The 27,999-nt window shown below is 44.6% G+C and overlaps 3 protein-coding genes across 4 annotated transcripts; 2 read left to right on the plus strand and 1 right to left on the minus strand.

The window, feature by feature from the left end:
• Positions 1-222: 222 nt before the first annotated feature.
• Positions 223-2,143, minus strand: LOC101777431 (haloacid dehalogenase-like hydrolase domain-containing protein Sgpp). The gene is made up of 5 exons (XM_004964253.4): positions 1,987-2,143; positions 1,508-1,616; positions 1,257-1,411; positions 772-1,033; positions 223-681 (listed from the first exon to the last, which is right to left on the minus strand). The coding sequence occupies exons 1-5, from the start codon at positions 2,010-2,012 to the stop codon at positions 487-489; spliced, it is 747 nt and encodes a 248-aa protein (XP_004964310.1). The 5' UTR covers positions 2,013-2,143; the 3' UTR covers positions 223-486.
• A 2,074-nt stretch (positions 2,144-4,217) lies between these two features.
• On the plus strand, positions 4,218-7,425 carry LOC101777840 (UMP-CMP kinase 1). The gene is made up of 10 exons (XM_004964254.4): positions 4,218-4,365; positions 5,115-5,229; positions 5,534-5,588; positions 5,694-5,811; positions 5,936-6,092; positions 6,273-6,353; positions 6,446-6,553; positions 6,773-6,844; positions 6,997-7,066; positions 7,168-7,425. The coding sequence occupies exons 2-10, from the start codon at positions 5,212-5,214 to the stop codon at positions 7,197-7,199; spliced, it is 711 nt and encodes a 236-aa protein (XP_004964311.1). The 5' UTR covers positions 4,218-4,365; positions 5,115-5,211; the 3' UTR covers positions 7,200-7,425.
• Positions 7,426-23,922: 16,497 nt separating this feature from the next.
• Positions 23,923-26,953, plus strand: LOC101778246 (probable prefoldin subunit 2). Of its 2 annotated transcripts, XM_004964255.4 has the most exons (3): positions 23,923-24,065; positions 24,734-24,820; positions 26,168-26,953. In XM_004964255.4, the coding sequence occupies exon 3, from the start codon at positions 26,214-26,216 to the stop codon at positions 26,652-26,654; it is 441 nt and encodes a 146-aa protein (XP_004964312.1). In that variant the 5' UTR covers positions 23,923-24,065; positions 24,734-24,820; positions 26,168-26,213; the 3' UTR covers positions 26,655-26,953. The 2 variants fall into 2 exon arrangements, with proteins under 2 accessions (XP_004964312.1, XP_004964313.1); XM_004964256.4 differs by lacking the exon at positions 24,734-24,820.
• The last annotated feature ends 1,046 nt before the right edge of the window (positions 26,954-27,999 follow it).

A 27,999-nucleotide genomic window follows, 5' to 3' on the forward strand; every position in this document is an offset into this window, starting at 1 on the left:
GTTATATTTTTTTGACTCTTTGACTTCAGTTTATGTTGCATAGCCCCAGAAACCAACTTTCAACACGGTTTCCATAGCCACAGCTAGAATTAAAAGTGAGACAAAACAATTATTAATTTGACAAACGAGCGGAGTTCAAAAATCACTTCGGCACATTTTCCAGGAGTAAAGAAATTGCCATCTTTCTTTCAGATCAGCAAGTCAAGAGGACTGAAGCAACAATTAAGAGATGCTACGCAACAAGGTTCAACAGATTTGTCATTTCCACGGAGTGACTCACAGCCTCCCATCCATCAAACAATCATAACCACCGAAGGCGAGATTTCTGAGTTCTTATTTGGTCTGAATTCTCATTAAGAACAAAAAATAATACCAAACTAGAAGCTCAAAAATATACCCAGTTGAGCCATTTGCCGTTCCTCTCGGCTGCATCATGTAAATTTAATTTGCTAATAAATCTAGACAATTGTTCATCGTCATCCCATCTCATGCGCCAGCCTTCTTTAGCTTCGCTTCCTCTCTGTCGATCTCTTCAAGTGCAGCCCAGAGCTTGGGGTCCTCATAGTCCTTGATCAGCAAGCTGGCTCCTGCTTCCAGAAGGGATTTCTCAGGGTTCCTCGTCGCCACGGCGACAACAGGCATTCCTGCTGCGACACCAGCACGGATGCCAGAAGGAGAATCCTGCAACAAAAATATCTTATTAGTGACTACGATGATTCCAATCAGATCACAAGAGCTCCATCAGATTCAAAGCACCAGCGTTTGATTTACCTCAAAGATGAAGGTGTGTTCAGCAGACACTTGAAGCTCCTTGATGGCCTTCAGGTATGGGTATGGGGCAGGCTTTGGTTGCTCGCATTCATCTCCAACAATAACGGCCTGGAAGAAGTCCGAGAGGCCAAGAAGGGAGATCATGAGCTCTGCGTTAATCCTAGGGGCGTTGGTTACCGCCGCACGTTTGTAGCCATGATCTTTGACCCATTGGACCACTTTCCCAAGGCCTTTCACAGGTTCCAAGCGCTCTTTTGCCAAACTGAAGCAAAGGAACAACTAGAAATATTCAGTGGCCCATCAAGCAGTAGTAACTCAGTACCAGTTGTCCAATGTAAGGATGCAAGGGACACAACGAGTGACAAAAAAAAAGGAAAAATAAGTCATCACAAAATCCCCCACAGCCTAGTATAGTACCCAGTGCTGCTGCAAACTGTGAATCATTCAGTTATCTGAAAACTAGGAGCAGGAGCACAGTACTGTACCTTCTGTATTTAGCTTCCTTGTCCTCTAGGAATTTGAGGCCCTTCTCAAGGTCCCAGTCTGGGAACAGATTCTGGGCAGCCTCAACATCACTCCTTCCAGCAATATTTTTTATGAAGAACTCGTCATCTATCGGCACACCGTTGTTGTACCCAATCTGCGTATGCATAAAGCCATCTGGTCTATCAGAGCGTGCCGCTTAGAGTAAAAGGGAGCGAACGAATGTACTGCAGTTTGATTGAGAAATCCGTACCTCAAGAAGCAGCTCCTGGAAAGCCACATGATGGAGAGGGTCAGAGTCGCAGAGGGTTCCATCAATGTCGAACAGAACGGCCTGAACTGGAACAGTTGTTGCAAGAGAGCTGCGAAGGATCGACAGCACCGATCAGTCGCCAGCCACAAACAGGGGACAACAAATAACTCCCCTATTATTACAAATAGGATTGTATTCGAGCAACTTGACAGTTTCATGTGCCGATTGGCCACCTAAAATAACAATGTGCAGCTGTAACTAGACGGCCTAATAATTTTCAAACCGATGAACGAACAAAAGCGGCGTCACCTCTAATTGCCCAGCAGGGTAATTCCCTGGGCTATGGTTCTAGCATATGAACACAAGATGGGCCTCCAGATCGGGAAACGGGACGAAGCAGATCACGATCACGGGATGCTTGATTTCCGGAAGAAAAAAAAAAGAAAGAAAAGAAAGAAAAGAAAGGAAGGAAGCGATACCCGAGAGTGGGATTGCCGTCGGCCATGAGCAGAGCAGAGCAGAGGACGCGATGGATGGATCCGAAGGGAGCGGCCGGCGGGGGTGTGGTCGATGGAGGAGGATGGCCGATGGGTATCGCGAGCGAATCTGCCGCGTGACTCTGACTGGGAATCGCTTTATGGCAGCAGCAAGGGGGAATTTGTGGCCCGGCCGCTTCGCCCTTTTGCTTTCGCGGTTGGGCTTGGGCCTTAGGCCTTGGGCCTTGGGCCCCGTCTCTCGTCTGTTCCGATGGGTGATGCGGTGGGACCCATGGGCATTTTTTGCACTTTCCATATCCCAATTGCTGTAATTTTCTACATCAGATTCCACTCGCACCCCAAAAAAAAAAGCACTAGTAGCATGCCATGCCCGCTTATGCAATCTTCTTTTGCCAGCTAAAGCTCGGTCACCTTGACTGACTCCACTAACACTAACACCACACATATTCAGATCATGGAAGAGGGTTTTTTGCTGCAAAGTATTGGCCCTGGCACAATAATCCTGGCAATCCTAATGTAAGGATCACCTGAAAAAATTAAAATTGAGCATCAGCTGACAATTTCGTGGTAACAGATAATTAATAAACTTCCTTTACTGCAAATTAAAGAGAGAGATGTCACTGAGATGGACGAACGCCCCCGGGCGTCGAGGACCTAGTGACCAGTGATATCACTGAGTCTTTGAGTTAATGGAATGCATATTCCGGTTCAAAAAAAACAGAGAGAATGTTGTAAGCTAGCTTCATGATTAGTGATCGTTTCAACATACTGATATGATTGATCTAGTCTTTATTTTCCACCATCGAAATACACAAAAGATCGACGCTTGCATGAGATCGACACTAGCTGATCGATGATGCAACTATATATTTCCTCCTCCATGATCAGCTGGCTGCTCTACAGGAGCATAAAGGGAAAGGTGCAAGATCATATCTATCACCCAGCTAGCTTCCTTAGTTGCTGGCGCTGCTTACTGGGCGGCCAGCCGCCTCCTTTGCTGCAGCCGCCTTTCGGAGGGACCGGAAGCCGACGAGGTCCTGCGTCGCGAAGAAGTCGACGATGCCCGCAGTACTGAAGAGGTCCAACGACCCCGTGTCGGCGACGAGCATGAGGGAGAAGAGCCTGGCGCACAAGCAGTGGTCGGCGGCGGCGAGCACGACGTAGGCGAGGGCCAGGCGGCCACGGCCACGGCCACGGCGGCCGAGACCGGCATCAGAGGAGGCAGCAAGACTGCCATCACCACCATGCGCATCTTGTGATCCACGCGAGCAGGCAAGGACCGGCGGTGCTCGTAGTCAATTTTCTTCTTCTTGGTCATCACCACCGGAAACTAGGTGTTTGTCGAGTGCTAAAATGTTTGTCGAGTTTATTCTATCGGAACACTCGGCAAACAAAGGCATATTTGCCGAGTGTCAGAGCTGGGACACTCGGCAAACAAGGGCAGTTTACCAAGTGCACAGGCCGTTAGGCACTCGGCAAACATCATGACCGTCTCCACACCGTCACGTTGCTTTTTTTTTTGCCAAGCATCAGGTTTCGCACTCGGCAACCCTAAACCCTAACCCGATAAAAAACACTTGGCCAAAAAATTTTTGTCGGCACTGTAGACGTCTTGTGCTGTTTGCCGAGTGTTATAAGCTAGGATCTTATAATGCATAACTGATGATGATGATATCATGCATAATCACATGCATGCATGCTGATGATCAACAACCCTAAGTACATAGGAGCAATACTGTTACACATAATTATAGTAACTAGTCAGTGCGTTTGATTAATTGTTTGCTTACTACACTTGAGGAAAATAGTCCGGGAGCAGTGTTATTTGTCATTTGAAAAAATAGCCTCTCGTGCCTCGCTTCCAGAAAAGGTGGCAAACCAGGAGCTCATTCTCCTGTGGCCAAACTTGAGAATATTGTCACGGAACAACTCATCCATAGACACAAAGTTGTTTTCTAGTGGGCCGAACAACTTTTTGTAATACTTGTGTATTCTGGTGGGCCGAACAACTTTTTGTAATACTTGGTGATATATTTTTCAAGTTTAATATCACCGCATATATATAGTTGGAAAATTCGAGTTTTCCTGTGCTTACCAGTTAATAGGATGTTGCTTTTTGTCCGGTCCCCCGCTATGCTGCTCTGCACGTATACATCGTGGAATCCGAATCACGCTTTGCATTGCCCTCGCTCCGTCCTTTGGCCTTTCCTTTCGCTGTCTGGTCCGGCACTTTTTGGCTTTGGCTTTGCTTCTTCTCGAGGCCTCCCCTTCCTTCCTTCCCTCTCTCCCAACATCACTAGCTCGGATTGCACGACCAACTTCTGCTAGCTGCAAGCAAAGCTTGCCGGCCGGCATCTGCAGGTATTCTCCTCCCGCTCCTTCCTTGTAATAATTCTCCCTTCTTTTTTTGCATAGTATATAGTATCATTTTCAGGTTCAGACTATTATTAACTCTTTGCTTTGAAGTACAAGCATTACTTATTTGCTTCTTGTTAATTAGCTGCTCGCTAGCAAAGCTTGTCGGATATTCTAGCTGCTAGTCCCGGCCCATTCTCCTTTTATTTTCCGTTTCCGATCCTTTACGGGCCGGAAGGATATTATTAGTTTTATTCTTTACAGATCCAATATGGTAAGCAAACCATGATATGCTCACGCTTCTGCTAAAGGCAAATTTAGTCATTCGTCTCAGGAGTTAAAGCCTGCTCCATGCATGCATCTTCCGCATGATGAGTACGTTTTTCTGCTGTCGCTGCCGTTTACATGAAATTTTTGTTCTCTTCTTCAAAGAAAATAGCAGAAAGATGTCATTTCTAGATGGACCACCCCTGCGTACGTGTCGCTTCAAGAAGCCTCTAGGTAGCACTAGAAACACCCAGGCGTCGTCAGTGTCATTTTTCCTTTTCGAAAGCTAGCTAGCTAGTGATTGCTGATAGCAATGAATCTGCCAATCTAGTCCTGGACGAGTTGAGTTCTTCTGCACGCTCTGAATGTTCGTCCTCAATTCAGCAGTGCTTAATTGCTTGTTCCAAATCTGCACCGCTTCATTCCAATGTTCTTCTTCTCTGATCGAATATAATATGCATGTGTATCGCCTGTTGTTCTTCATGCAGATTTTCCTGTTCCAGTTGGAATCGGCCGGCTTCTTCTGACCACATATTATTATTATTATATTATTATTAATTGTTAATCCACACAACGGCGGCCCTGATGGCAGATGCGATCAAGGTATCATCACCACTTGCCACAGCAATTTCATAATAACAATGTGCTTATAACCTGATTTTTTTCTCACAATGAGAAAAAAAAAACCATATATGGCTGCTGTATGCTGTATCACTACTTGCCATGTCTTCAAACATAAACCTCTTGATTTTTTTTAGATTAAGATAACCCTCTTGATTTATGATGATAACAAGTCTATATATATATATATATATATATATGCCCGGCTTAGGCCTACTTTTCATTTCGCAATTAATCATATATATTTCACCAAACTTGTTGCTGATCGTAATTAAATTGAACACAGACTGAAGCTGGATCATTTCCTCCTGGGAAGAAGATAACGGTTGTGTTTGTCATAGGTATGCTGCCTGCAGCTTTTTCATATTTGCAGATATGCTAATGCTACTGAACAAATAGCTTGCATATCATCTGATTCTGCATCTGATTCTGATAATCTTGCGCAGGTGGCCCTGGCAGTGGCAAGGGCACTCAGTGTTCTAAGATTGTCAAACACTTTGGCTTCACCCATCTCAGCGCTGGCGATCTTCTGCGTGAGGAAGCTAAATATGACACCGAACAGGGGTAATGTATGCATGATCTAATAGCTTGCATGTTGTTCACTCTGCTGCTGATCTGACTAGCACCTGTTTGCGCTGTTAGCACCATCTTGGTATTTATGTTCCTGACTCTATAACGTTTGAATCAGTACGATGATAAAGAACCTGATGCATGAAGGGAAGCTCGTGCCATCAGAGCTCATTGTCAAGCTACTGTTGAAGGCCATGCTTCAAAGTGGGAATGATAAGTTCCTTGTTGATGGATTTCCTCGAAATGAAGAGAACCGTCAAGCTTACGATAACATTGTAAGATAAAGACCGCCTTTCTTTATCACTCAGTATAAATGACCGACTCTGACCTGTCATGTATTTTGGTTCTAAAAGGTGAAAATTAGCATAAGCCACATGTGCACGAATAAAGATTTGCTGCGCTAAACGTAGTAGTACTATAATGTCCCTTTGATATTGTTGTGTTCTTGTTACCAGATTGGCATTGAACCTGAGTTTGTACTATTCATCGACTGCTCAAAGGAAGAGATGGAGCGCCGGATTCTAAACCGAAATCAGGTTTCCTTCTAGTCATCCCTTAGCCCCAGGTTCTTCATTTTGTCACAGTTGGTTCATTCAGTGCTTTATTTGGTCCTACGATACGTATACAGGGAAGAGATGATGACAACATCGACACCATTAGGAGGCGGTTCCAAGTTTTCCAGGAGTCGACTTTGCCTGTTGTTCAGTACTATGAGAAAAGAGGGAAGCTTCGAAGGGTAATTTGGGGGCGCTTTGGTTTATAAACTTGTAGAATAACCTAATATGTAGCAAGACTGAAACTTGTGACCACAAACTTGACTTACCAGTACTACCATGACACACATATAGTAGTACTTCTCTATGAAGTGAAAAGATTTACTAGTGAATATGTTTACAATTAATGATAAATACTTTTGCTTGGTGAGATGAATAGCATCTGTGTGTTGCATCTTCAGGTTGATGGTGCTAAATCCGCTGATGAGGTTTTTGAGGACGTGAAGGCCATATTCGTGCAACTCAACACCCAGGTTCCCATCCACGCGTTCCCTCTTCCAATTGCTTAGTCGAAGAAACTAATTGCAACATGCTGGGCCCTTTAGCTTTATGTTGGATGATCCACTTGACATGATGATAACTGACTGTTGCAACATGCTTGAAACTGTTCTTTCCGGTTTGGCAGGTAAACCAAGGTAGCAGTGTGAGCAGAGCACAGAGCAATCCACTGAAGCGGTTTGTTGACCTGTTCTGCGGTAAGTACAGAGAACACCATCAGCTGCTCCCTCCTAGAGCATTTGGCATCGATCTTGCATGGCTCGTAATCGTTGGCTTGATCCATCCGGTTCATTATCAGGTTGCTTTGGGACGCAGGAGGAGACAAACTAACTACATATGTACAAAAGATTCAGAAAACACTTGCTGTGGCTGATGAAGTGTGTGTGTGTGTGTGTGTGTACCTGGTGTGCAACAACTTGTAACTGCATGCAGTCAGTCCTGGAGTTGAGAATTGTGATCTGGGCTTGTTCAGTTAGATGCATCCAGTCCCAGCTGAGATTAGTGAAGGATTGATTAACTTGTTGACAGATTTGATTCCTTACCAAATTGCCGTCCATATTGAACTCGATGGCCTCGAGGAGAAGTACGCCTTCCTCCCGAGCCCAACGCCTTTGCACTAAACAAATCAATTTTGACTAAATTTTTAAAAAATTAACACTATTGGTCCCTCCCTAAGAGGCAGCACAATTAATGATGCATAATCTCGTGCATCAAAGTACCAATCTCCTGAAGGCCATCTCGCTACTGATGTGTAATAGCGTCTGATATTTTTCAATCACTCAGATTTATCAACTTGCTTAATTATTAAGAATCCAGAATTGAATTAAAGCTTAGAAAATTTGTAAAAAATTAATTTCAATTCGAAAAAAAAATATATGAAGCTAGTTCTATTATTTTTACAAAATCAAGCTCTACCTAGCTAGCACTAGCAGTGCTAGATCGTAATTGGATCGTATATGGTTTTTCATTTAGAACTATTTTCTAGCAGTGCTCCATGTATACAGCGGCAACCTAAATCCGTTTGCCATTATAAAATCCAGTTGATCCAAGCCTTTGACAAGACAGAATCAAAATCATTTTTTAGGATATCTCTAAATTAAAAAGATTATTTGTTTATATATAGGTGTATTCGGCACTACGGGGTCACAGACCCACGTCCAGTCCCACGGCCCACACGCCAGCGCACCTCGCGCCCCGTCCTGCGTGGACCACCAAGCCAGGCCGCGCGCCTCCCTCGCATGGACTACCAGGCCGCAAGTCATCCCCATGCGCGCAAGCCCACGACCCAAACTGCATCGCGCACCCATTGGCATGCGCTCTTATCTGTATCCGCATCTGGGTGGCCGCGTGCGTCCGGCAGCCACAGCCCGCTTCCGCGGCGGTTGCGCCTGACGAGTTTGGTAGCCACCGACCGGTACATTCAGATTGAACTGAATATGCATGCGTGCAGTACTGAATATGACTGATGATGCAGTGCCACCATAGCTATTAGTGATCCTGATTATGTTCTAGCTGCAGACAGAGATGGCGTTGCAGATCTATATGTAATACGGCCGATGGAGGTCGTGATAATCATTAAGCTATGGACGAGGATGCTACCTAGAGCAACTCCAGCAATAGCTCTCGTGCCAAAGCCCTTAAAGATCAAATGTGATTCTTTCTATTTTTTTAAGGGCAACAAAAATATCTCCAACTCTAGCAATATATAGCCCCATGGATAGATGACTCCCTAGGGACCCCATGAATGGAGGGTGGGGTGGAGTCAAGTGGCTAGAGAGCCTACTGGAGTGTATTCTTTTACCTTTATTAATACCATATCTTATATTGGTATATATGAAATCTAATGTTCCGGGTCCACTGTAGATAGATGACACAATAATCAAATATTTTAAGAACCTGTAAAGCTATTTCTAAGAATGATTTTCTTGCTGGTATTATATATAGTAAGTTAATGGTAAGAAAGAGGAAAGTTACATTATCAAAGTTGAGGTTTGAAACCTTCAATTTCATCAAGTCTGCTAAATAACCCGTTAATGTTCCAAATACCAAGTGCTGCGGTGCTGCTAACAGCCAAGATTGAGGAAATTGCTTTTCGACTAAACGTTTCATGCTTCCCAAAGTAAAAGTTTTAGTGCAATTTGCCTACTTTCATCTAGGTATGACGTGGATGTGTGAGAGAGCTTGCTTTAATTGTTCAAAAACGCGGTCAACCCCCTGATTTTCAGCTCTGCTCGAAATCTGCCAAGTCCCTAGAATAGCCTGGAAACCACCCCTTTGGCACTTCTTTCTCTCACAACTTTTCATATGAACTCTTCAAAGTTTTCTTCTAGAGTTTGTAGCCCTATGTGGGAACTTGACATGCACGGTGTGATTGTTCACAGTGGAGCGCAACAAGGCTCCCAAAAGTCGGTCCAAAGTCAGCTAAATACAACGAAAGTCATTAAGCTGCAACGCTGAACTTTTTTTTTTTACGGACGGCAAGAGCTTTGCCGAATTTTTATTAGAAAGAAGCCCAAAACCATAGCTCCAATTACAAAACCTTGAATACAAAAACCGTAGCCCTATGATCCAGATTCACGTACTAGTCCAAATGTTTGGAATGTTTGAATGCAAAATCGTGCACAAATTCGACCCAAAATTTCCATATGGTGGTATATCTAGTTGACTGTTGATTATTATTACTCGATATCGGTCAATCATATATATGCATGCTATAAAGAGATGGAGCTCTCCTATATAGCTAACATTGGAACTAATTACAAGGTAGTACTAGCTAGCTTAGCTACAGCGAATAAGGATCCGTCATCGTCGTTCACGACGCCGAGCATCTCTTCCTGCATGGCTTGCACGAGGACGACCCGCAGGCCAGCCTCACCGACATCCCTGAACAACAGCTCCCGCAACTCATCGTCTCTGAATATGCGGACCAGGCATTTATCGGTGTTCCTCCTCAGCCGGCGAGAGCACTCGAAGTGGTCGCTGGGGGCCAGCTTGTTGGCGGCGTCGGGCTTCTCGTATTCCTCGGCCATGGCGCGGCACACGGGGATGGAGCTGGCCACGGCGGCGTAGTTCAGCCGGCAGTTCCGGAGGATAAGCGCCGTGCAGTTGTCGAGGTGGCCGGCGCCGGAGCGGAGCAGGCCGTCGACCTTGGCGTCCGCGTCGGCCACGGCGCGCTGGGTGAGGTCCATGGCGATGAGGGCGAGGTCACGAGGGTGCTTGGCCGCCGCGCTTCGCTTGTCCATGCGCAACCTCGACTTGCAGAACTCTTCGAATTCGAAGGGCCACAATGACCGGCCGTGGCTTGTCGCGTTGGCGCAAGTCTTAGCGATCAAGTCTCCATCAGCAGTCCTTGCGTGGGCGGTGGCGAAGAAGGCCGCCGCCGCGCAGAGCACGACGGCGAGCGTAGGCGCTGCTGCTGCTGCTGCCGCCATCGATAACCAAAGGCTGGCAGGTAGGTAGCTATGGCTCCACGCGTTGCAGATTTATTTATAATGCTGCCGGGCTGCTTGAGCTGCATGCAGAATTAACAATTAATATTATGGTGGTGCAGTGGTATCCAAACCAAGGATTTTAACATTATAAATAAAGCCTGCATGCAAAGTGGCCTAGGAGAACACAAGATAGAGATGAGGGCTGCTGCAGCCTGCATCCTGCTAGGAGATAGATGAGAGGATATATGGCCTTGTGTTCTGGATCTACTATCTCAGAGATACTATCATGAGTACTATCATGCACATTAATTAATTAATTAATTAATTAATTATTAATTAGTGAGAAGGATTTTCTTACTAGCATGATAGTAAATTAGTGGGAAGAAAGAGGAAAATCGTGAAGATACCAGCTTGGACAGGACGTCCCACCATTGAAAACTATACAATAGCGTTGGATGGATTTGTTTTATGCACAATTGTGTTTTGGGTATACTGTCATGGACACAATAATAATTAATTGCCTTAGGATTCCAAGAAACAACTCCAGAGTACTATGCGTTATGAGAGTGGAATACTGCTACATTTTGATTTCTCCAAGGTAAATTATTTTAGCTTTGACTATAAATAACAAAAGAAAAATTATAAAGAACGACAAGAGTGGCGCGGACCACGCCGTCAACCTTGGTGGCGGTCAGGGCCGTCTCCAGAAATTTGGGGGCCATGCGAGTAACAAATAGGGCTTTTTTTGATTCATTAGCTGCTTATCGTCTATGTTAAGAGACTCGTTGTGGGCAGTGGCGATGATAGAGACAGGATTGTGGATCGCAAATCGCAATTTGTCGAAATCGCAACTCGCAAGTTTGTAATGGGACAAGCGCAAGGGATGTGGTTGCAACGGCCGTAGTGTTGACACCAGTTTTTTTACCAGATTCAACTGCTGTGGATAAGATTCTGATAGCCGATGAAGGAGAGAGAAAAGGGCTGCCGATGAAGCCGTGTTGACCAAGTCTGACCACTGTTGACCGTGATTCCAGAAATCGATGGAAGACTAGGCGGGTTCAATCCGAAGCGGAATTGATTCCACCAAGTAAGGGAAAGTGTGGAGATTTATCTTTAGTAGTTTTTCGAAATAGCTGTAATAGTCATGTCATATTCGACTAGGATTTTAGCTTACTCCAGGGTATAAATATAAGCCTATGAGCCTTGTAAAGAATAATCATCAATAAATCAACACAACCTTTCGGCGCCACGCTGCCAAAACTTTAGGAGTAGGAGTAGAGTAGATTCGACAAGTTCCTTCTAACACGTATTGTAGACGCATTGTTCCTTAGCCTGAGGTTCGGATTTTGCGTCACCATGTAGATGCATTGTACATTGAACAGGGATTGAAGTACAGTGTCAAAATTTGGAGGCCCTTCATTTTGGGGGCCATGAGTCATTGTATATTCTATTGGAGCCAATACTCATAAATCATGAATGATGTGTGCTGATCAATTTGTAGAGTCACTAGCTTGCATGCATGTACTACTTCCAGGATTGGATGAACAGCGTGCACTAGATCGATACTAGCAGCTAGATGTGTGACTGAATCTGCCACTAGTTATTAATTGCAGTGCTAAAAATAATTCATCAAATTAACACTTTTGATTAATAAGAAAGAAATAGAACCAAAAAGCTTAATTATTTGCCACTTTGTTCAATTCCTCATCACCTCCTTTCTTTTTTTCTGGAAAGAGGAGGAATTGAAGTAAGTACAAGGAGTTTACAAAAGCAGAGGGTAGCTGGGAGGTTAATTAAAGGGGGGAGGCAAGAGCAGGGAAAAAAAGAATAATCTTAATTTGGTTGAAAGTCATCTCTATTGCATTGCTTAAGGTACAAGCTATCGCCATTAAAGGTCTTCTTTTGCTCTCATTGTATCGATCAGTATGCACCAGCGTACACGTCTAGCTTAGCTAGGGTAGTCACTTACATACTAGTATTAATTTGTTTCTGTTTCTGTTTTGTTCTGTTCTGTTTTGTTTCTTCGAGTGAGGTGGACAAAACAAACTCCATTTTACCTAGTAATTAGTAGTAGCCAGTAGGTAATTAATCACATATAGTAACTAGGTGTGGTTTTGTTTAGTAACTTTCAATTCGTCACGTACGTGGTTGGTGCCTTTCTTCTTTCTAGCTATTCATCACTACAGCCGGATATATCGGAGCGAGCAGAAGCACAAGTGCAGAACAACAATACGCAACACCCTGTCCTTTCCTTTTCGGATGAGAGCGACGTGTTGCGTTACCGACGTGTTTTATTTGCATCACATAATCACATAAAGATCTCAGAACATGATCAAGTCAAGTCTAGTACGTACTGATTATTGAGAGTTTTGACAAGAGTTACATGACGATTACATAGTTGCTAAATGAACTCATAAACACTGAAAGAGACACGGATATCTTTGATCTACACCGCAAGAAGCTCCTCCTGAATCAGCGGATGACCTGACGCCATTCTTCTGATCATGATGTCACGCTGAACCAACCCAAACACTTGATCAGGTCTCATCGACGATTGTTGGAAAATCCTTCTGTTGCGTTCATTCCGTATGTGCCACCCATCGTCTTTGCCTTGCATTCATACCTGCCAGGGAATTTGACCACCACTGTTTCATATCCGACACGCTGTTGGGGCTAATCAATACTGAAACGCCTGTCCAGTTTGCAACAAGATGCCATACTTCCTTCGCATAATAGCAATTAACCGCGAGATGCAATGCTGTCTCATCACGTTGATCACACAGAACACATGTTTGGGAGCACGGCCAATTTCTTAGCAGCATTTTGTCGGCAGTAAGAATCTTTTGTTGTATGAGCAGCCAGGCAAAAAATTTGATTTTGCCTTCAGCATGAGCCTTCCAGATCACCTTGCCTTGAACATTTGAATAGATTCCTTGTAGCTGTGCTTGATATGCTGACTTAGAAGTGTACTCACCATTAGCTGTCCATTTCCATCGAATGCAGTCCGGTTGATTGGTTAGCTGAATGCTTTGCACCATATCTCACAGAATCACAAACTCCGCCTTTTCTTCAGCAGTTGTCATGCGTCAAAGTCCTCTTGTCCAATTCTGATTTGTGAGATCTTCCTTGACCGTCCTTTGCTTCCTCCATGCCAACTTGAAAAGATTGGGGGCAATATCCATTGGAGCCTTCCCATGTAGCCAGCTGCTTTGCCAGAAAGAAGCAGGGGTGCCATCCCCCACGATTGCACAAGTGCTTACTCTGAATAGTTGCCGATCAATGGCATCACAAGGAATAGAGGTGCCGACCCAAGGCCGGTCAGGTTCTCGCCATTCATACCAAAGCCATCTCAACCTCAGAGTCCTGCTGAATAAGTCAAGATCGATGATGCCAATACCCCCCAATTGTTTTGGCAGCATGACCTTTTTCCATGTGACCAAGCAATGTCCACCATTTATCAATCTTCTTGATGGCCCATTTCCTGATAGGGAAGATTGTTAAGAAGTATATAGGTATTGAAGACAACACCTGCCTAACCAGAGTCAGCCTTCCTGCCTTGTCCGTCAGACTTCCTTTCCAGGAGGGAAGTTTAATTGCCACTTTGTCAATCATCGGTTGGACATCATTTCTTTTCAGTTTTCTCAGGCTTCCAGGTATTTGCTGTTGAAATAATTGGGCCTAGCCCATTAGTAATTTCAGAATTCAATTAAATCTCAAAGGCCCATGTGGGCAAGAGGTGGAGTGCAAGTATTTAGTCCCACATTGCTAGTGGAGGGGAGGGATGTCCAACTTAAATATGGAAGTTGTCTCCACTCCTCCAAGCTATGTGTGTGGGGAGGGAAGAAAAGCTCCACACGCGTCGCCGGGCCGGGCCGGGCCGGGCGGGGCGGGGCGGGGCGGGGCGGAGGGCGCGCGGCACCTGCGTGAATGGTCCGCCGAAATCCGGCCCCTCGCCTTGCGGGGGCGCGGCTTCCTTTTGCCGTTTTATTTTTTGGTTACTTGGTCAATAAGTCAGCGAGATATATGGAATCCTAACCGGTTTAGATCACGATCGCGACGTGATAATCGTGGGCTCTCCTATATATGCGACCTACCGGCCTCTACCAAAAACAGATCTATTCGAGCAAGGGTTTTTTGCCTCCCCTCGCTGCTGCGCCGCCACCGTAGTCTACTCCATCCCGATTGTCGGCGTGCACCGGCGATTGGGAGAGCAGGTCTCCGGAACCGTCGTCTTCAGCGATCCTGCACCGGGAGAGGGCGAATAAGGTTTTTGGGAAGCGCTCTGCGCGACTGCTCGATCGCTTCCTCCGCTTCGTCAAGTTCTTCGTCGACTCCTTCACCACGGCTCGTCTACCTCTTCGTCGCTCGGGCCTCAGTCGTCGTCGCGAACAACGTCAGGCTGCTGATCGTCGTCGCTTGCTGTATCCGGTAGTCGTCCAGGAGCCGGTTTTCATCAAGAAAGAAACGTACGTTCCCTTAACTCACATTATGTCTTCCATACTGGCTATTATGATCTGTTGCAGTCTGATAGCACTGGATAGTGTGGTACAATGTCTGATTCTATTTGCAATGATAGACTTGTCTAGATCTTGCGTAGACATGTCTAGTTTAATCTCCTGCTTGATCATCATATTCATGATTTATTTCTGGATTAATTCAAAACTAAAAGTGCTTATATATCCAACATTTGCAAGGAAAAGTGGCAATCTGACAAGGCATGTTTTGCATGATGTTCTGAATATGCACCTGCTCACAGCAAATTGGATATGCAGCTGACTTTCACAAGTTTATTCTGAGGCCTGAAGCTTATGCTCGATTATTGTTTCAGTACACATTATTCTCTTGTTGCAAATTAATAAGTGAAATGGCATCGAGTACTACATTGCTGATCGACAAAGCAGCACGTACCCTCCTATACCTTTTCCAAACACAAGGCACACACTGCAGTAGCTACTAGGAGTAGCACATTTAGATTCTTTTTCTTGGAACTCTAGTACACCGGATGGATGACGATCGATCCCTTGCTATATATATGGGGGGCGGTGGGCACCAACCCACTCTGATTCATCACGTAATTTCTACATGTACATACCTGCAGAGTGTGACAAAGACATATTCCTGAACCAAGCATGCATGCATTGATATAACTGCAAGCTAATCGATTCCCTGTGTGGACTGGATCGGAGGTGATTTCGGCTGGCCAGAGAGGATGGGGGGTGGGCAGGGTCTTTATATAGGCCGGCGCCAGGCCATTCCTCGCTCGCACATCTCATCTCCCTCATCTCGCTCGCAGGTATGCCTTGCCTCCGCCCTCCCCCTTGCTCTCAACTTTTGGATCTTTCAGAAGGACATGATGTACTATTTTATTTTTTCTCTATGACCCCGGAATAGCTTGTGAATTTAATGTTTGTTATTAATTCTTGCTGCTGTGATATGTAGATTCAGAACTCCAAGTGGTGGTTAATATATAACTAAGTTTGGTTAGGTCATTGGGCTTTATATCTTTCGCAACAAAATAGTAAGCATCATAACTTGATGTTCGTTTGCTCTATGTTGTTCCAGATTTATACGATGTTAGTGAGTTGATGCTCATGATTGCATCATAGCTATTAGCTTTGTGAAGGCAAGAGGATGAACAAGAAGTGGTTCTAATGTTCTAGGTTCCATATTCAGTAGATGTTTAATTGTTAGCTCACTTTAGGATGCATGTACTCGAGGATTTGTGATACTTACTGGTACTTGATCTTTTATTTGTCATGTTAGCGTCTATCAGGAAACAGTATCCGTGGGAAAATGTGAATGTCTGGATTGTCATATTAGATTGTTTGCATGTGTTTGTTAAATTGACTCACACATACTTTTTGTGCATTTAACTATGGGTGTTCTTTGCTACAACGTACTAAAAACAATAGCACTCCCTCTTTTTACAGGGCATAGTAAGATTTTTGTAGTCAAACTATGTTAGTTTTGACCAACAATGTACTTAAACTATACTAGGCCGGCGCCAGGCCATTCCTCGCTCGCTCGCTCATCTCGCTCGCAGGACGTACGATGGCGAGCCGCTCGTCCTCGGCCTCCTGCTGCTCCCTGCTCGTCCTCGGCCTCCTGCTGCTGTCTTCCCAGCTACAGCTGCTTCCTCCGGCGGTGGCTGCACCCGACTGGAACAGAATCTGCCCCTGCGTCTGCGGCTGCATGGAGGTCTGCAGCGACCGAGGCAATTCCCTGGATATCTGCGCCGGCGGCTGCATGCCCTCCTGCATCTTCTTCACCAGCAAGCAGAGCAAGGAGGTCGCCGTCAGCTGGCCCAACTCCATCGCCTGGGGCAAGTTCTGCCCCTGCATGTGCAGCTGCATGGTGAGCTGCAGCGGCAAAGGCAATTCCCTGGAGTCCTGCGGCCCCTTCTGCGCCATCCATTGCAACAACACCCAGAACAAGCAGCAGGTCGCCCCCACCACCAGCTGGGCCAACTCCACCGCCTAGGCTCAGTAGCTGTTGAATAAAATTGCTTGTACTCGTGTCGTGTGTGTACGTATCAGCAAGCAAGCAAGCTATCTATGTACTGTACTCCAGCTACCTATTGATCGATCGATCGATCGATCTCTCTCGAGTAACAATTGGAAGGGTGCTGTGTGAATTTGGCTTGTCATCTGTTTACCCCCACCGCGATCTTAGCCTTGTCAGATAATTACGCCATGCATATCCTCAACCAGTCAACCTCTCCGACGGACGGCTGATTCCTCCTCGTCGGCCGCCTCCGTTTCGCGCACCATCGGACTCCGATCCGCCGTCACCCCCGAGCCGCTCGTCGCTCGCCCCGCAGATACCCTAGCAGTTCATGTTCTTCATTTTTGACAACGAGAGGCAACCTCTGCATCGATCGGATCCGAGAGATTCTTCCATCCCCTCCGAGCTGTTCTCGGATCCATGTGCAAATTGGTGTCGTCTGATTCTGTGCGTAGCCGTGTGCGATTGGGCTTCTACTAAACCATTCGCTTGCAAATTGCTCTGGTAAGTTTTTGGGCAGTATTTTTTCCTTGCATCCTTCTTTTGTGGGCTCGTTGGATTTGATTTGTAGTCTGGTTAGGTTCAATTTCGGGATTCATAGTCTACTAGGGGTTCCATTGTGCCAGTGATGAACTAAGTTTGCAGTGGTAAGTTTCTGAAAGCTTTAATTCAGAGACTACAAGCTAGGTCTGCTTGCTAGCAGTTCCTATCAAGTTTTCTCTACCATATCATCGATCCTATGTCCATCACATTTATGCATTCTAGCTAGTATGTTGTTTGTATTATTTTGCCTAATTGAATTCCTGCTATATCTGATTGATGCCTTTAATCCTTTTTCCTCTGCATGCTCTGCTCTTGAGGGAAGGTGGTCTTAACTGGAATGGTAGTACTGACAGAGTGTGCCGGTAACTGAGTACCCTGATGAGGTTTGGATTGGGGAGAACCCCTTTAAGCCTGGTAGTGGTATGTTCTGTTGGACCATCGACCCCAAGTGTTTTCATCTCGCTGAGTTAGATGACTACCAGTGCATAGTCCCTACAAGAGGTGTGAGTACTTAATTTTGCATTTGTTTTTTCTATATATGTGTTATTGCATCCAAAAAGAAATTTGTTGTTGCAACCACATGATCACTGCTAAGACATTCTATAGAGGTGACACTATCTTAGTCTTTAAGTCCATGTGTGCATTTTGCTATTGAATCTGTGTCTATGTGTGAAGTCTGCTGTGTTTTTCCAACAGTACGGTTTTGCCAAGAAATTTGCATCCAGTTCATTATTTGTGCCCTTTCTTTCTATATCTAATATAAACCTTAATTGAGTCTGTTGTAATTTCCAGACGCTAGCACTTCAATACCTTTTTTTTCTAAAAATTTGATAACACAGATTTAAATCAACTTGAGTAGTGTATGTGCGAGTTTAAGCGTTAAGTTACCTAAAAAGGCTGAACGTTCATTTTTTGTTCCCATGAGTTCAAATAAATTGTTCAAGCAATATTCCTTTAAGTCATGTATTGCTTATCTCCTTTGGATGGCAGGATCTGAAGTACTCTTAGCAACTATGAAACTCACGAGGTGTATGCCTAGTAATGGAATGTGTTGTCAAAGAAAATTAAGGTGGGTGGGTGGGTGTGTTTATTACTGCGCCTTGCAGTGTGGAATCTGAATTTTTATTTTGATATCTTTAATTACTAGTAACTTAGTATTTTCTTACACTACAGCTTTTCTTAGTAAATACATGCATTTGATAAGCTTGAAGTAACAGAACATGCACATACTTCAGATTTAGGGTTTGTGTTCTAAAATGAAATGGGGCATTCCTGAATTTTAATGCCATATTACTTTTTAGTGTCTAAAAGTTTTGCAATGCATTTAATTTCACATATCTTTAATACGATATTTGATTTGTAACAAATGATACTATATTCTAACATGTGTAGAGTCAGGGGCGAATCTAGGGTCCGGGCTGCCCGGGCTGCAGCTCGGGGTGAGATCATGGAGTCCATTTAACATATGTGGTGTTTAACCTAATAAAATGAGGCTTAGGAGACAAGATTAGACTGTTTTGGGCGTGATTCAACAGCTCAGCCCGGGGCGCAGCCCCGTTCTGAATCCGCCCCTGTGTAGAGTAGCATGTGAAATCTCATCTCGTGTGTGTTCTTGCAGTTGTGTGATGTCTTTGGATTTTAGTTTAGGTATCTAGTTTACGAGTGATGTGTCTCACTAACTCTCCGCAGCAGGGCGTGCATGGAACTAGTTGCACCTTTGTCATGTTATTGTGAGTTTCATATTTATGTTCACTACAATGCAAATCTAATGAAACAGTATATGATAATAAACAGTACATATGCCAGTATTTTTCTTTCCAAACCTGAGGAAATTGTTGATTTCTGCACGCAGACCATTGATGAAAATGTAGATGACTCCACTTCCCAGCATAATTTGCTCTATCAACTATCTACATATGTTGTGTTGAAATGAAAAGGTATGTATAAAGTGCCAATGCTCCAAGATAAACATTCATATTGTTTTATACGCAGCGCAATTTTTCTTGAAAGCTAAATAAATCTCAACATGAATTAGGATAACATCATGATTCTTGTGAGTTCTTATCTGTTCCATTATCAGTCCAGTATATCCACCCTACTTTTAGCATTCTTGTGTTGCCAAACATTTTGTCATACCATTACTGGCCTGTAGGAAACAAAAAAAACATATACAAATATTTGTCTCTACCATCATACATGTTTATTTTTAGTACAATGCACTGTAATACTTCCATGCAACATTTCATAAAAATAAAAAAAACATACCAGGGGTATTGATGCACTATAATCTCCATAATGTTTGAAATATACCAATGCCACAAACCTCTCCCGAAGCATTTTAAATTTCGTTTTTCAGTTCATATTCTCTGTTTTCATTATCAGAAAATATAGCCGCAGCAAGGATTAACGAGTCGTATATAGTTTGTAGTATATGAAATATGCAAGGTCTCACAATGTTGACCAATACTACCAACGGTGTCAAATAGAAATACAAATAGAGATTAATGTTTATTTACTTAAAAAACACTAGAATCTTTTGCATGAAACTGTTGTATATGTCTCTTTTTTTTTCAAGCACTGCACGTTCAAACTGAAATATGCTAGGTCTCACCAAGCTGCATGTTCAAAAACACCATAGATTTTTGTATGAAATTCGAACATGTTCAATCTACACCTAATTTTCTCTACCAGGAACTGACAGGGAATGGATCTTGCAGGGAACAGCTGGAGGGAATCACAAAGGAGAGGTGAATGGATGGATGATTCTTTTAGGGGGAAAATATGCATGGCTGCAGTGGATGGAAATGTGTAGGATTTTTAGAAATTCGAAGTGCCCATATTTGCGGGATCCCCTTTTTTTATTTACAATATGGGATAGGTCCAATAGCCCAGTCCCCTACTACTCAGTCCAGCCCAAGAGCCCACCGCTTCTCCTAGCTTGCTTGCTGTGCTGTTGTGGGGTCAGCCGGCCCGACTGAGGAGCATTTTCGTTTTTTTAGATCAAAGCGTTTTCGTTTGTTTGTGCAGCAAGAGAAGGTGAAAAATGCAAGAGTTCACATTTGTACGTGCTACGAGTCATGATCATGAACTTTGTACTGAAACGTCTCATCCCGATCTAAGTCCCTTCGTTTCTGGACACCTGCGGCGTATCCTGATTTCGTTCCTGTATTTCTAGCTATCCCGTTCCCCTCGTGATACTCATCAGGCACAATTACCAAATTTTTTTTAACTATACAACGAAACTGTGCATTGCAACTCGTCTAAACGATAATAGATGACGACATGCATGGTGGCATCTAGTTGACTGTTGATTATTATTATTACTCGATATCGGTCAATCACATATAAGCATGCTATAGAGAGATGTAGCTCTCATAGCTAGCATTGGAATTAATTACAGTGCTGGGTCTGTTCACGACGCCGAGCATTTCTTCTAGCATGGCTTCCACGAGGTCGGTCCGCAGCCTAGCCTCACCGACCTCCCTGGACAACGGCTCCCACACCTCACCGTCTCCGACTATGCGGACCAAGCATTTACCGGTGTCCCTCCACAGCCGGCGAGAGCACTCGAAGTAGTCGCTGGGGGCCAGCTTGTTGGCCGCGCCGGGCTTCTCGTAGTCCTCGGCCATCGCGCGGCACACGGGGATGGAGCTGGCCACGGCGGCGTAGTCCAGCCGGCAGTGCCGGAGGGCACGCACCGTGCAGTCGTCGTGGTGGCCGGCGCCGGAGCGGAGCAGGCCGCCGACCTTGGCGTCCGCGTCGGCCACGGCGCGCTGGGTGAGGTCCATGGCGATGAGGGCGAGGTCACGAGGGTGCTTGGCCGCCGCGCTTCGCTTGTCCATGCGCAGCCTCGAGTTGCAGAACTTTTCGAAGGGCCAATATGACCGGCGGTGGCTTGTCGCGTTGGCGCAAGTCTTAGCGATCAAGTCTCCATCAGCAGTCCTTGCGTGGGCGGTGGCGAAGAAGGCCGCCGCCGCGCAGAGCACAACGGCGAGCGTAGGCGCTGCTGCTGCTGCTGCCGCCATCGATAACCAAAGGCTGTCAGGTAGGTAGCTATCGCTCCACTCGTTGCAGATTTATTTATAATGCTGCCGGCCGGCAGGTTGGGCTGCTCGAGCTCCTGCATGCAAAGTGGCCGAATAGGAGGTAGAGATGAGGGCTGCTGCAGCCGGCCTGCATCCTGCTAGGAGATAGATATGGCCTTGTGAGATAAATATATATAACAATAACATTTTTTTTCTTTACGGACATCCTACAAAAACAATTTTAATTCTATCTTGTCTTGGATCAACCGAATTTTAATTTTAATTTTAATTCTCTCTAGTCAAAGATTTATTTTTTGCATGCGTCAGAATACATATATATATTTTTTAGGAGTTTCAATAATTTTTAAACTAAGGGGGTTTTTTTCCTAGGGGCTAAACTTTAGCCCCTGTCACATTGGATGTTTGGATATTAATTAGAAGTATTAAATAATTAGCTCATGTTTATTTTAAAGTAAAAAAAATTAGACAGATTTGTGTTGACGTCCCCTGCTATTCGTACCGGCGGCGGGCACAAACGTCCGCGTGTAAAAATCTTGCCTGGGAACCAAAAATTTTTTTAAGCTGCCTGCGCTATCTCTCAATCATTAACTGTAGACGAGGATGCTACTATAGAATTTCTGACCGATGTGGCGAATAATTTAATAGGAGAGAAGAAAGCTATATCTCGTACAAGATATACCTTTAATACCATATCTAGCTTATGCTTTGGTATGAAATCTAATGTTCAGCTGGATCTACTCTCATAGATAGACGTATGTACACAACAATATAGCAATAAAATATTTTAAGAACTCGCAAAGCTACTCGCAATGAGTAGTATCATGCACATTAATTAATTAATTTAATTAATGAGAAGGATTTTCTTACTATCGTGATGGTAAATTAATGGGAAGAAAGAGATGGTAAATTAATGGGAAGAAAGAGGGAAATCGTGAGCCTCCCTAGCAGGCACGCCACCGCCGCCAGCTCTGCTGGGAACACAGCACGTAATACCCCGCGAAGGAATACGACCTTGCCCATGAACGAGAACAGAGCTTTCAGGTACGACTCGTCCATCTTGTTCCCTGACCCCTAGTGTTAATTTTTTTAAAAAAATTTCTTTTGTTAGGGGTCATAGTGTTAATTTTTTCAAAATTTTTCAATAAAAGTTCACATGACTTAGGGGGGCCATGCCCCCCCCCCCCCGCTACGCCACTGAGCCATTCTTCTCTACACTCATCCCCAATCCATCCAATAAATCCATCCCAACAGTGAACCTTATCGGCGAGCCAGATGCTAAGGCAAGCCCTCAACGCTGAAGGTGAAGGAGGCGTTGTGCATATGCGAGACGCTGAGACAGGCCCCGATGCCGGCGTGGTAGTGCTGCTGAGGTAGAGCTGCACAACATGGTACATCTCGTTGCCGTCCATCTAGGTGACGATGTCGAAGTAGCAGTAGGGGGAGAAGGCCTTGGTGAGCCTCCCCAGGAGGCACGCCACCGCCACCCGCAACTCCGCCGGGAACACCACGTGCAACAACTTGTGAAGGAATGTGACCCCGCCTATGAGCGAGAACAGCGCCTTCAGGTACAACTCGTCCATCTGGTTGTCCGGGCCCCTAGTGTTATTTTTTTTCAAAAATTTTCTTTTGTTAGGGGTTCACTAGTGTTAATTTTTTCAAAAATTCCCAATGGAAATTAACATGACTTCGGGGCCCCCTCCACCCCCCCCACACACACATGCGCGCGTGCTACTAAGTCATCCTTCTCTCCACCCGTCCCTAATCCATCCAATAAATACATCCCAACAGTTAACCTTATCGGCGAGCCACCGGAAGGTGCTCCGCGACAACATCTAGGCATCCACCTTATTGCTGCGATTAGTTGCCTGTAATCCTATCTTTCTGAAATGAAGGAATGCGTACTACTCAGCTTGTATGAGGAATGTCCTAAAAAAACAAACCAAAAAACCTTTGTATGAGGAATGAGCATGCCTGCAGCAAAGAAATGATAGTAATCATGTTTCAGAATTGTGCTTCTTGGTTTGCTTCCAAAAAAAAAATTGTGCTTCTTGGTTAATCTTATCTTGAAGAAAGGAACTCGTTCAGGAATCAACATGCCTTTTCGATGGCAGTGTGAGAACCTGATGCGTCGAATTGCTATCTTTCGTATGTTGGAAAAATGCAAAGTACCTCGTCTGTTCATGTGTGGATGGTTCTTCCTGTTGCTTCAGTTCGTTCAATGCTGATAACTACTGCAGTTGATGTTGCTCAGATAAGGTAGCCCTGCTATTTTTGCAGCAAGTTAGTGAAACAGACTTGTGAATTTCAGATGACTAGCAGCACAGCAGCAAATGTTTACTCCCTCAGTTTCACATCGAAATGGCCAACGGGCCTCAGCCCTTTAGCAAGCCCACTTGACCCGTCGTGCACCATTGGGCCCCTGACCCAGCCAGACGTTTTGGCCCAGCACCACCTGTGTCTCCAACCGAGGACGATGAAGCACTAGTCGAACAAGGCGCCCGGCCCAAATAACAGCTGGCCCGGCCCAAATTAACTACCACGAGCCGTCGTCCCCTGCCCGGACGGCCGCCGGACGCCCGACTGCCTTCCGCGCCGCCTCCTCCGCCGACTCCCTCTGCTGGAGCGGGATCCATCCGGCCTTGGATCGCTTCTCCTCCTCCCTCTGGCTCCGGGTAAGCAAGCCGCCCTAGTTTGCTGCCTGGGTCGATTGTCACAGGAGTCAGCTTCGTTCCGCGGGATCCTTATTCCATCCAATCCATCCATCTAGTTCGTTCTGGATGCTTCAACTGACCCCATGCCCGTGTTAGGTTGGGTACATATTGAGCGTTGGAATTTCTTGTTTCAACTGTTGTTGCTAGTGCTAGGATTAGTGCTGGAGCTGGCTGTCCAGAAATCTAGACGACTAGACATCTACGGGCCACAGATTTTTACCATCCCCCATATCCAGATGTTTTGTGGCCTTTGCGTCATGCGCTTAGAGATGCTCTGTCCCAATAGCATAAACGAGGGGAGAGATTTACTGAAGACGTACGGCAGGTGGCATTTTTCTTTTGGATGTTTATAACTATCCACATTTCCCATCGGCATCCATATTCCTCTTCCGAGTTGATGCTAGTGCTTTGAGTTTGAGATGAAGCACCCGCTTTTGTTTCGGATTATCGTGTTTTGCATTGTTAGTAACAGAGAGTGGTGTCAGTACATGGTAGACTGGAATGGTGTTTTGCAACTTCTCTTGGCCAGTTGGTTATGGTATTCTTGCTATCTATTTCTGGCCTTGCTTAACTTGAATACGATTGGCTAATATCCATAAACGTTGATATCAGTGAACTATCTTTTTCAGGACGTTACACTTTCATCCTCTCCGTAAGAGCAGGGAGCGTGAAGTCCACGTTTGCTATAGCTTGTATACTGTTGTAGTCATAAAAAGGTTTGCTTGGGAAGTGCATTGCTAACTTTTAATATATTCCTCCTTAAGTCTTAAACAAGGGTGTCATTTTGCTGAGTTAATAGGAAAGACTGTTACTTAGTTGTGCACAGCCAAATATAGCCTGTGAAGAAGGATGCGAATTCTGGTATTATGATATATACTCGTAAGCAAGATTTCTTCATCAAATACCGTGCTACCTGTCTGAACTGAGCAGTTGCTCGTAGCTATTTTTGTCCAAGAATATGGAATTTGACGGGCCTGAGTTCCTGACCATGTTACGACTCATCTAACAAGCATGTAGAAATGGCTCTGGATGACCTTTTTTTGTGATTTTTTCCTTGACGGTTTATCAAAAATAAATGGGGCTTATATAGTTATGCTACCTTTTTAGTGAAAAAACTAAGAAGAGGTTTTATTTGCTGGGCAGAGCACTTACAGTTTTTGTTTCTTTGAGAAAAAAGCCTCTCATTCTGCCATAGCAATATAGCACTGCTAGCAGTGGTGATCGTGAGCTACTGTGGTTTCTGCGTTTTAATGCAAAGCTCTGCTGTGCAAAGTTTTCTTTCTTGACCAAGTGATGTAGAAAATGTTTCTTCATATGGGAACATGCTTAGACAGGTTTGGCTACGCCATCAGAATGCAATATTCTCTTTTCCCCTTGAAACCAAACTAAAGAGTAATCTGTGAACTATCTTTTACATAGGCTGCCATTTCTTTGGGAGCCAATTCTACAGTCGCAGTTGCCACTATATTAGCTTGGATGCTCATGGATATAAACTGTAGGAAGAGGCAATATATTGTTATTAGGCCAGATGTTTAAAATAATTTTAATGCACATAGATGGCTGCTTATCATGCTATATGTAAACATAATTGCCCAGATTGGCTGGGCCATGCTGATGTCGTCCCAAGTGATGTGATTGTCCAAATTCCAATATAGCTGTCCCTTGCGTTTCATTGTATGCGCCCAGTAAGTTGTTTTCCTAGGAACAAGTCACCTAGTTGGGGCAGCATAGTTTATGGAAACTATATAAAACTGGTTTGCACTTGGCCTTGGCCATATTTCTGAAAACATTCCACCTGTTCTTCTCCAACCTTCTTGGAACTAAAGGATTTTGTTTGTTTATCTTTGGTAATAACTTCTGGCCCAATTATTTTCTGCTCTTGGTAAATTTTTTGCTACAACAATGTGTAAAATTTACTGCCCTATGCAATGTGTTTGCTGTTAGAGGACTTTTAAGTCATAAATTTTTAATTCAGTGCCCTTTATAATTTTTGTGCTACAGCAGTGAGTTCATGTATTCCTTTGATGCTGATGTGCTTTGATCTGCATCATATCTATCTGCAGGTTTTGCCATTTGTGATATTCTGCGCTTAGCTGCATCACAAGGAAAATGGCAAGCAAAGCAAGCGGTGATGGCAAAGAAGCCCTAAATGAGCAAGTAATCGCCAACACCTATGCCAACATGCGCACGGAAATGAACCAACTCTACACCAAGATCACAGAGCTGGAGATGGAGGTCAGTGAGCACTCTCTTGTGATCGGCGCAATCGAGCCGCTGGACCCCTCAAGGCGCTGCTACAGGATGATTGGTGGCGTCCTGGTGGAGAGGACCATCAAGGAGGTCCTGCCCGCAGTGAAGCGCAACAAGGAGGGACTCGAGGAGGTGATCGCTCGCATGCACGAGGCGCTGGAGAGGAAGAAGAAGGAGATCACCGAGTTTGAGCTCAAGTATAAGATCCGTATCCGGAAGGCCGACAACAACGCTGAGGAAGAAGGCGGCAAGAAGGAAGGCACTGCGCAGGGAGTCCTTGTTGGTCCTGCCGGGCAGTAAATCTGAGTTAGAGAGACCTGCATGCTACATTTACTTATGCTCCCAAATTGCTCTTTGCTAGGTGTGGAATGCTATCATTGTGTGTGTTTTTGGGGGGTGATGTGCTTCTGTAGAACCGACGATTTTGTGTAAAACCCGATGTTACACTTTAGATGAGAACCTTGTCAGGAGTCAGGAACTGAATGGTTTACATGTTCTTCAGGTGTTATGTGTTTCTGTCTGTTGTTCATATTTCACAGAACTATGGATTCTGCATGCTTCATATTTCACTGAATACCACGGTGTTTGTTTGTGGGTAAGTTGCTATAATGAACTGTTTTTGACGGAATTATGCTTGAATTTTAGTTGAGAAATAAGGTGGCGCCAAGAAATGGGTTTGCAACCATAGTTGCTGGTTGGTTCATCTTCATGTGTCCTGATTTGAGTTCTAAGATTCTTAAGCAGATAGAAAGAGGAAGATCTTGATGCGCTTCCTTTCTGACGAGGCTATGTCCGAGATTGAGTTGCCAAGATTCTAAAGGTACTTGTCTCTGTGCTTTTCTTCCACTGCGTAGCTGGTGATCTTCAACATTGTCTATGTGCTTTTTCTAGGAAAAACAATATTGCTGTATGAGTTGCCCATTGATGTGGCATAGACTGAATAAATAAGCATTAAACATTTTCTAATGCCGGCTGAAAAGCTGAAACGGCTGATTTATTATGAGAGAAAAATACTGTTCGGTGGCTGATAAGCTGGCTGAATAAGCTGAAACAAACACGCCGACTAATGTTAAGAGTCCTAGTTCTGGTGTTAAGAAGTCATGTCCTTTTTGGATGGTCTCTAGTGCTATTAGGAGTACTCCACTACTGTGCACCTGCACTCTAGTCTGCAAAAAAAATAAGTGTGCTCTAGTGGAATCTGGAAAGTGGAGTCCTAATTCTGCTGCTATTCTTCTTTTACATCTTTAAAAAAACTAGAAGAAAGAATTGTGTACTCGTCTAGTCCATCAAATAGGAGTACCATGCTCTTGCAAGGGTGCAAAAATACTGCAATGCAATCTCTAGTCTCTAGGCTCTAGAAGGTGAGGTACTGGAGTGGTTGGCCACCAGTCCCTGCAAAGGACGAGCAACAACAGCACCGTTTGCTGACAGCGTCGCAACGCTGCCTCAAAAGATGCCATCACAATTCGGCCTTGTTTAGTTGTTAAAGTTGGAAGGTGTCAAATTACTGTTACAGCATTATAGCACACTGTAGCGTTTCGTTTGTATTTGTGAATTATTGTCCAAACATTGACTAATTAGGCTTAAAAGATTCGTCTCGCAAAGTACAACAAAATTGTGCAATTAGTTTTTAATTCATCTACAT

This window comes from Setaria italica, chromosome IV (assembly GCF_000263155.2).
Source record: "Setaria italica strain Yugu1 chromosome IV, Setaria_italica_v2.0, whole genome shotgun sequence".
NCBI classification, from domain to species: domain Eukaryota; kingdom Viridiplantae; phylum Streptophyta; class Magnoliopsida; order Poales; family Poaceae; genus Setaria; species Setaria italica.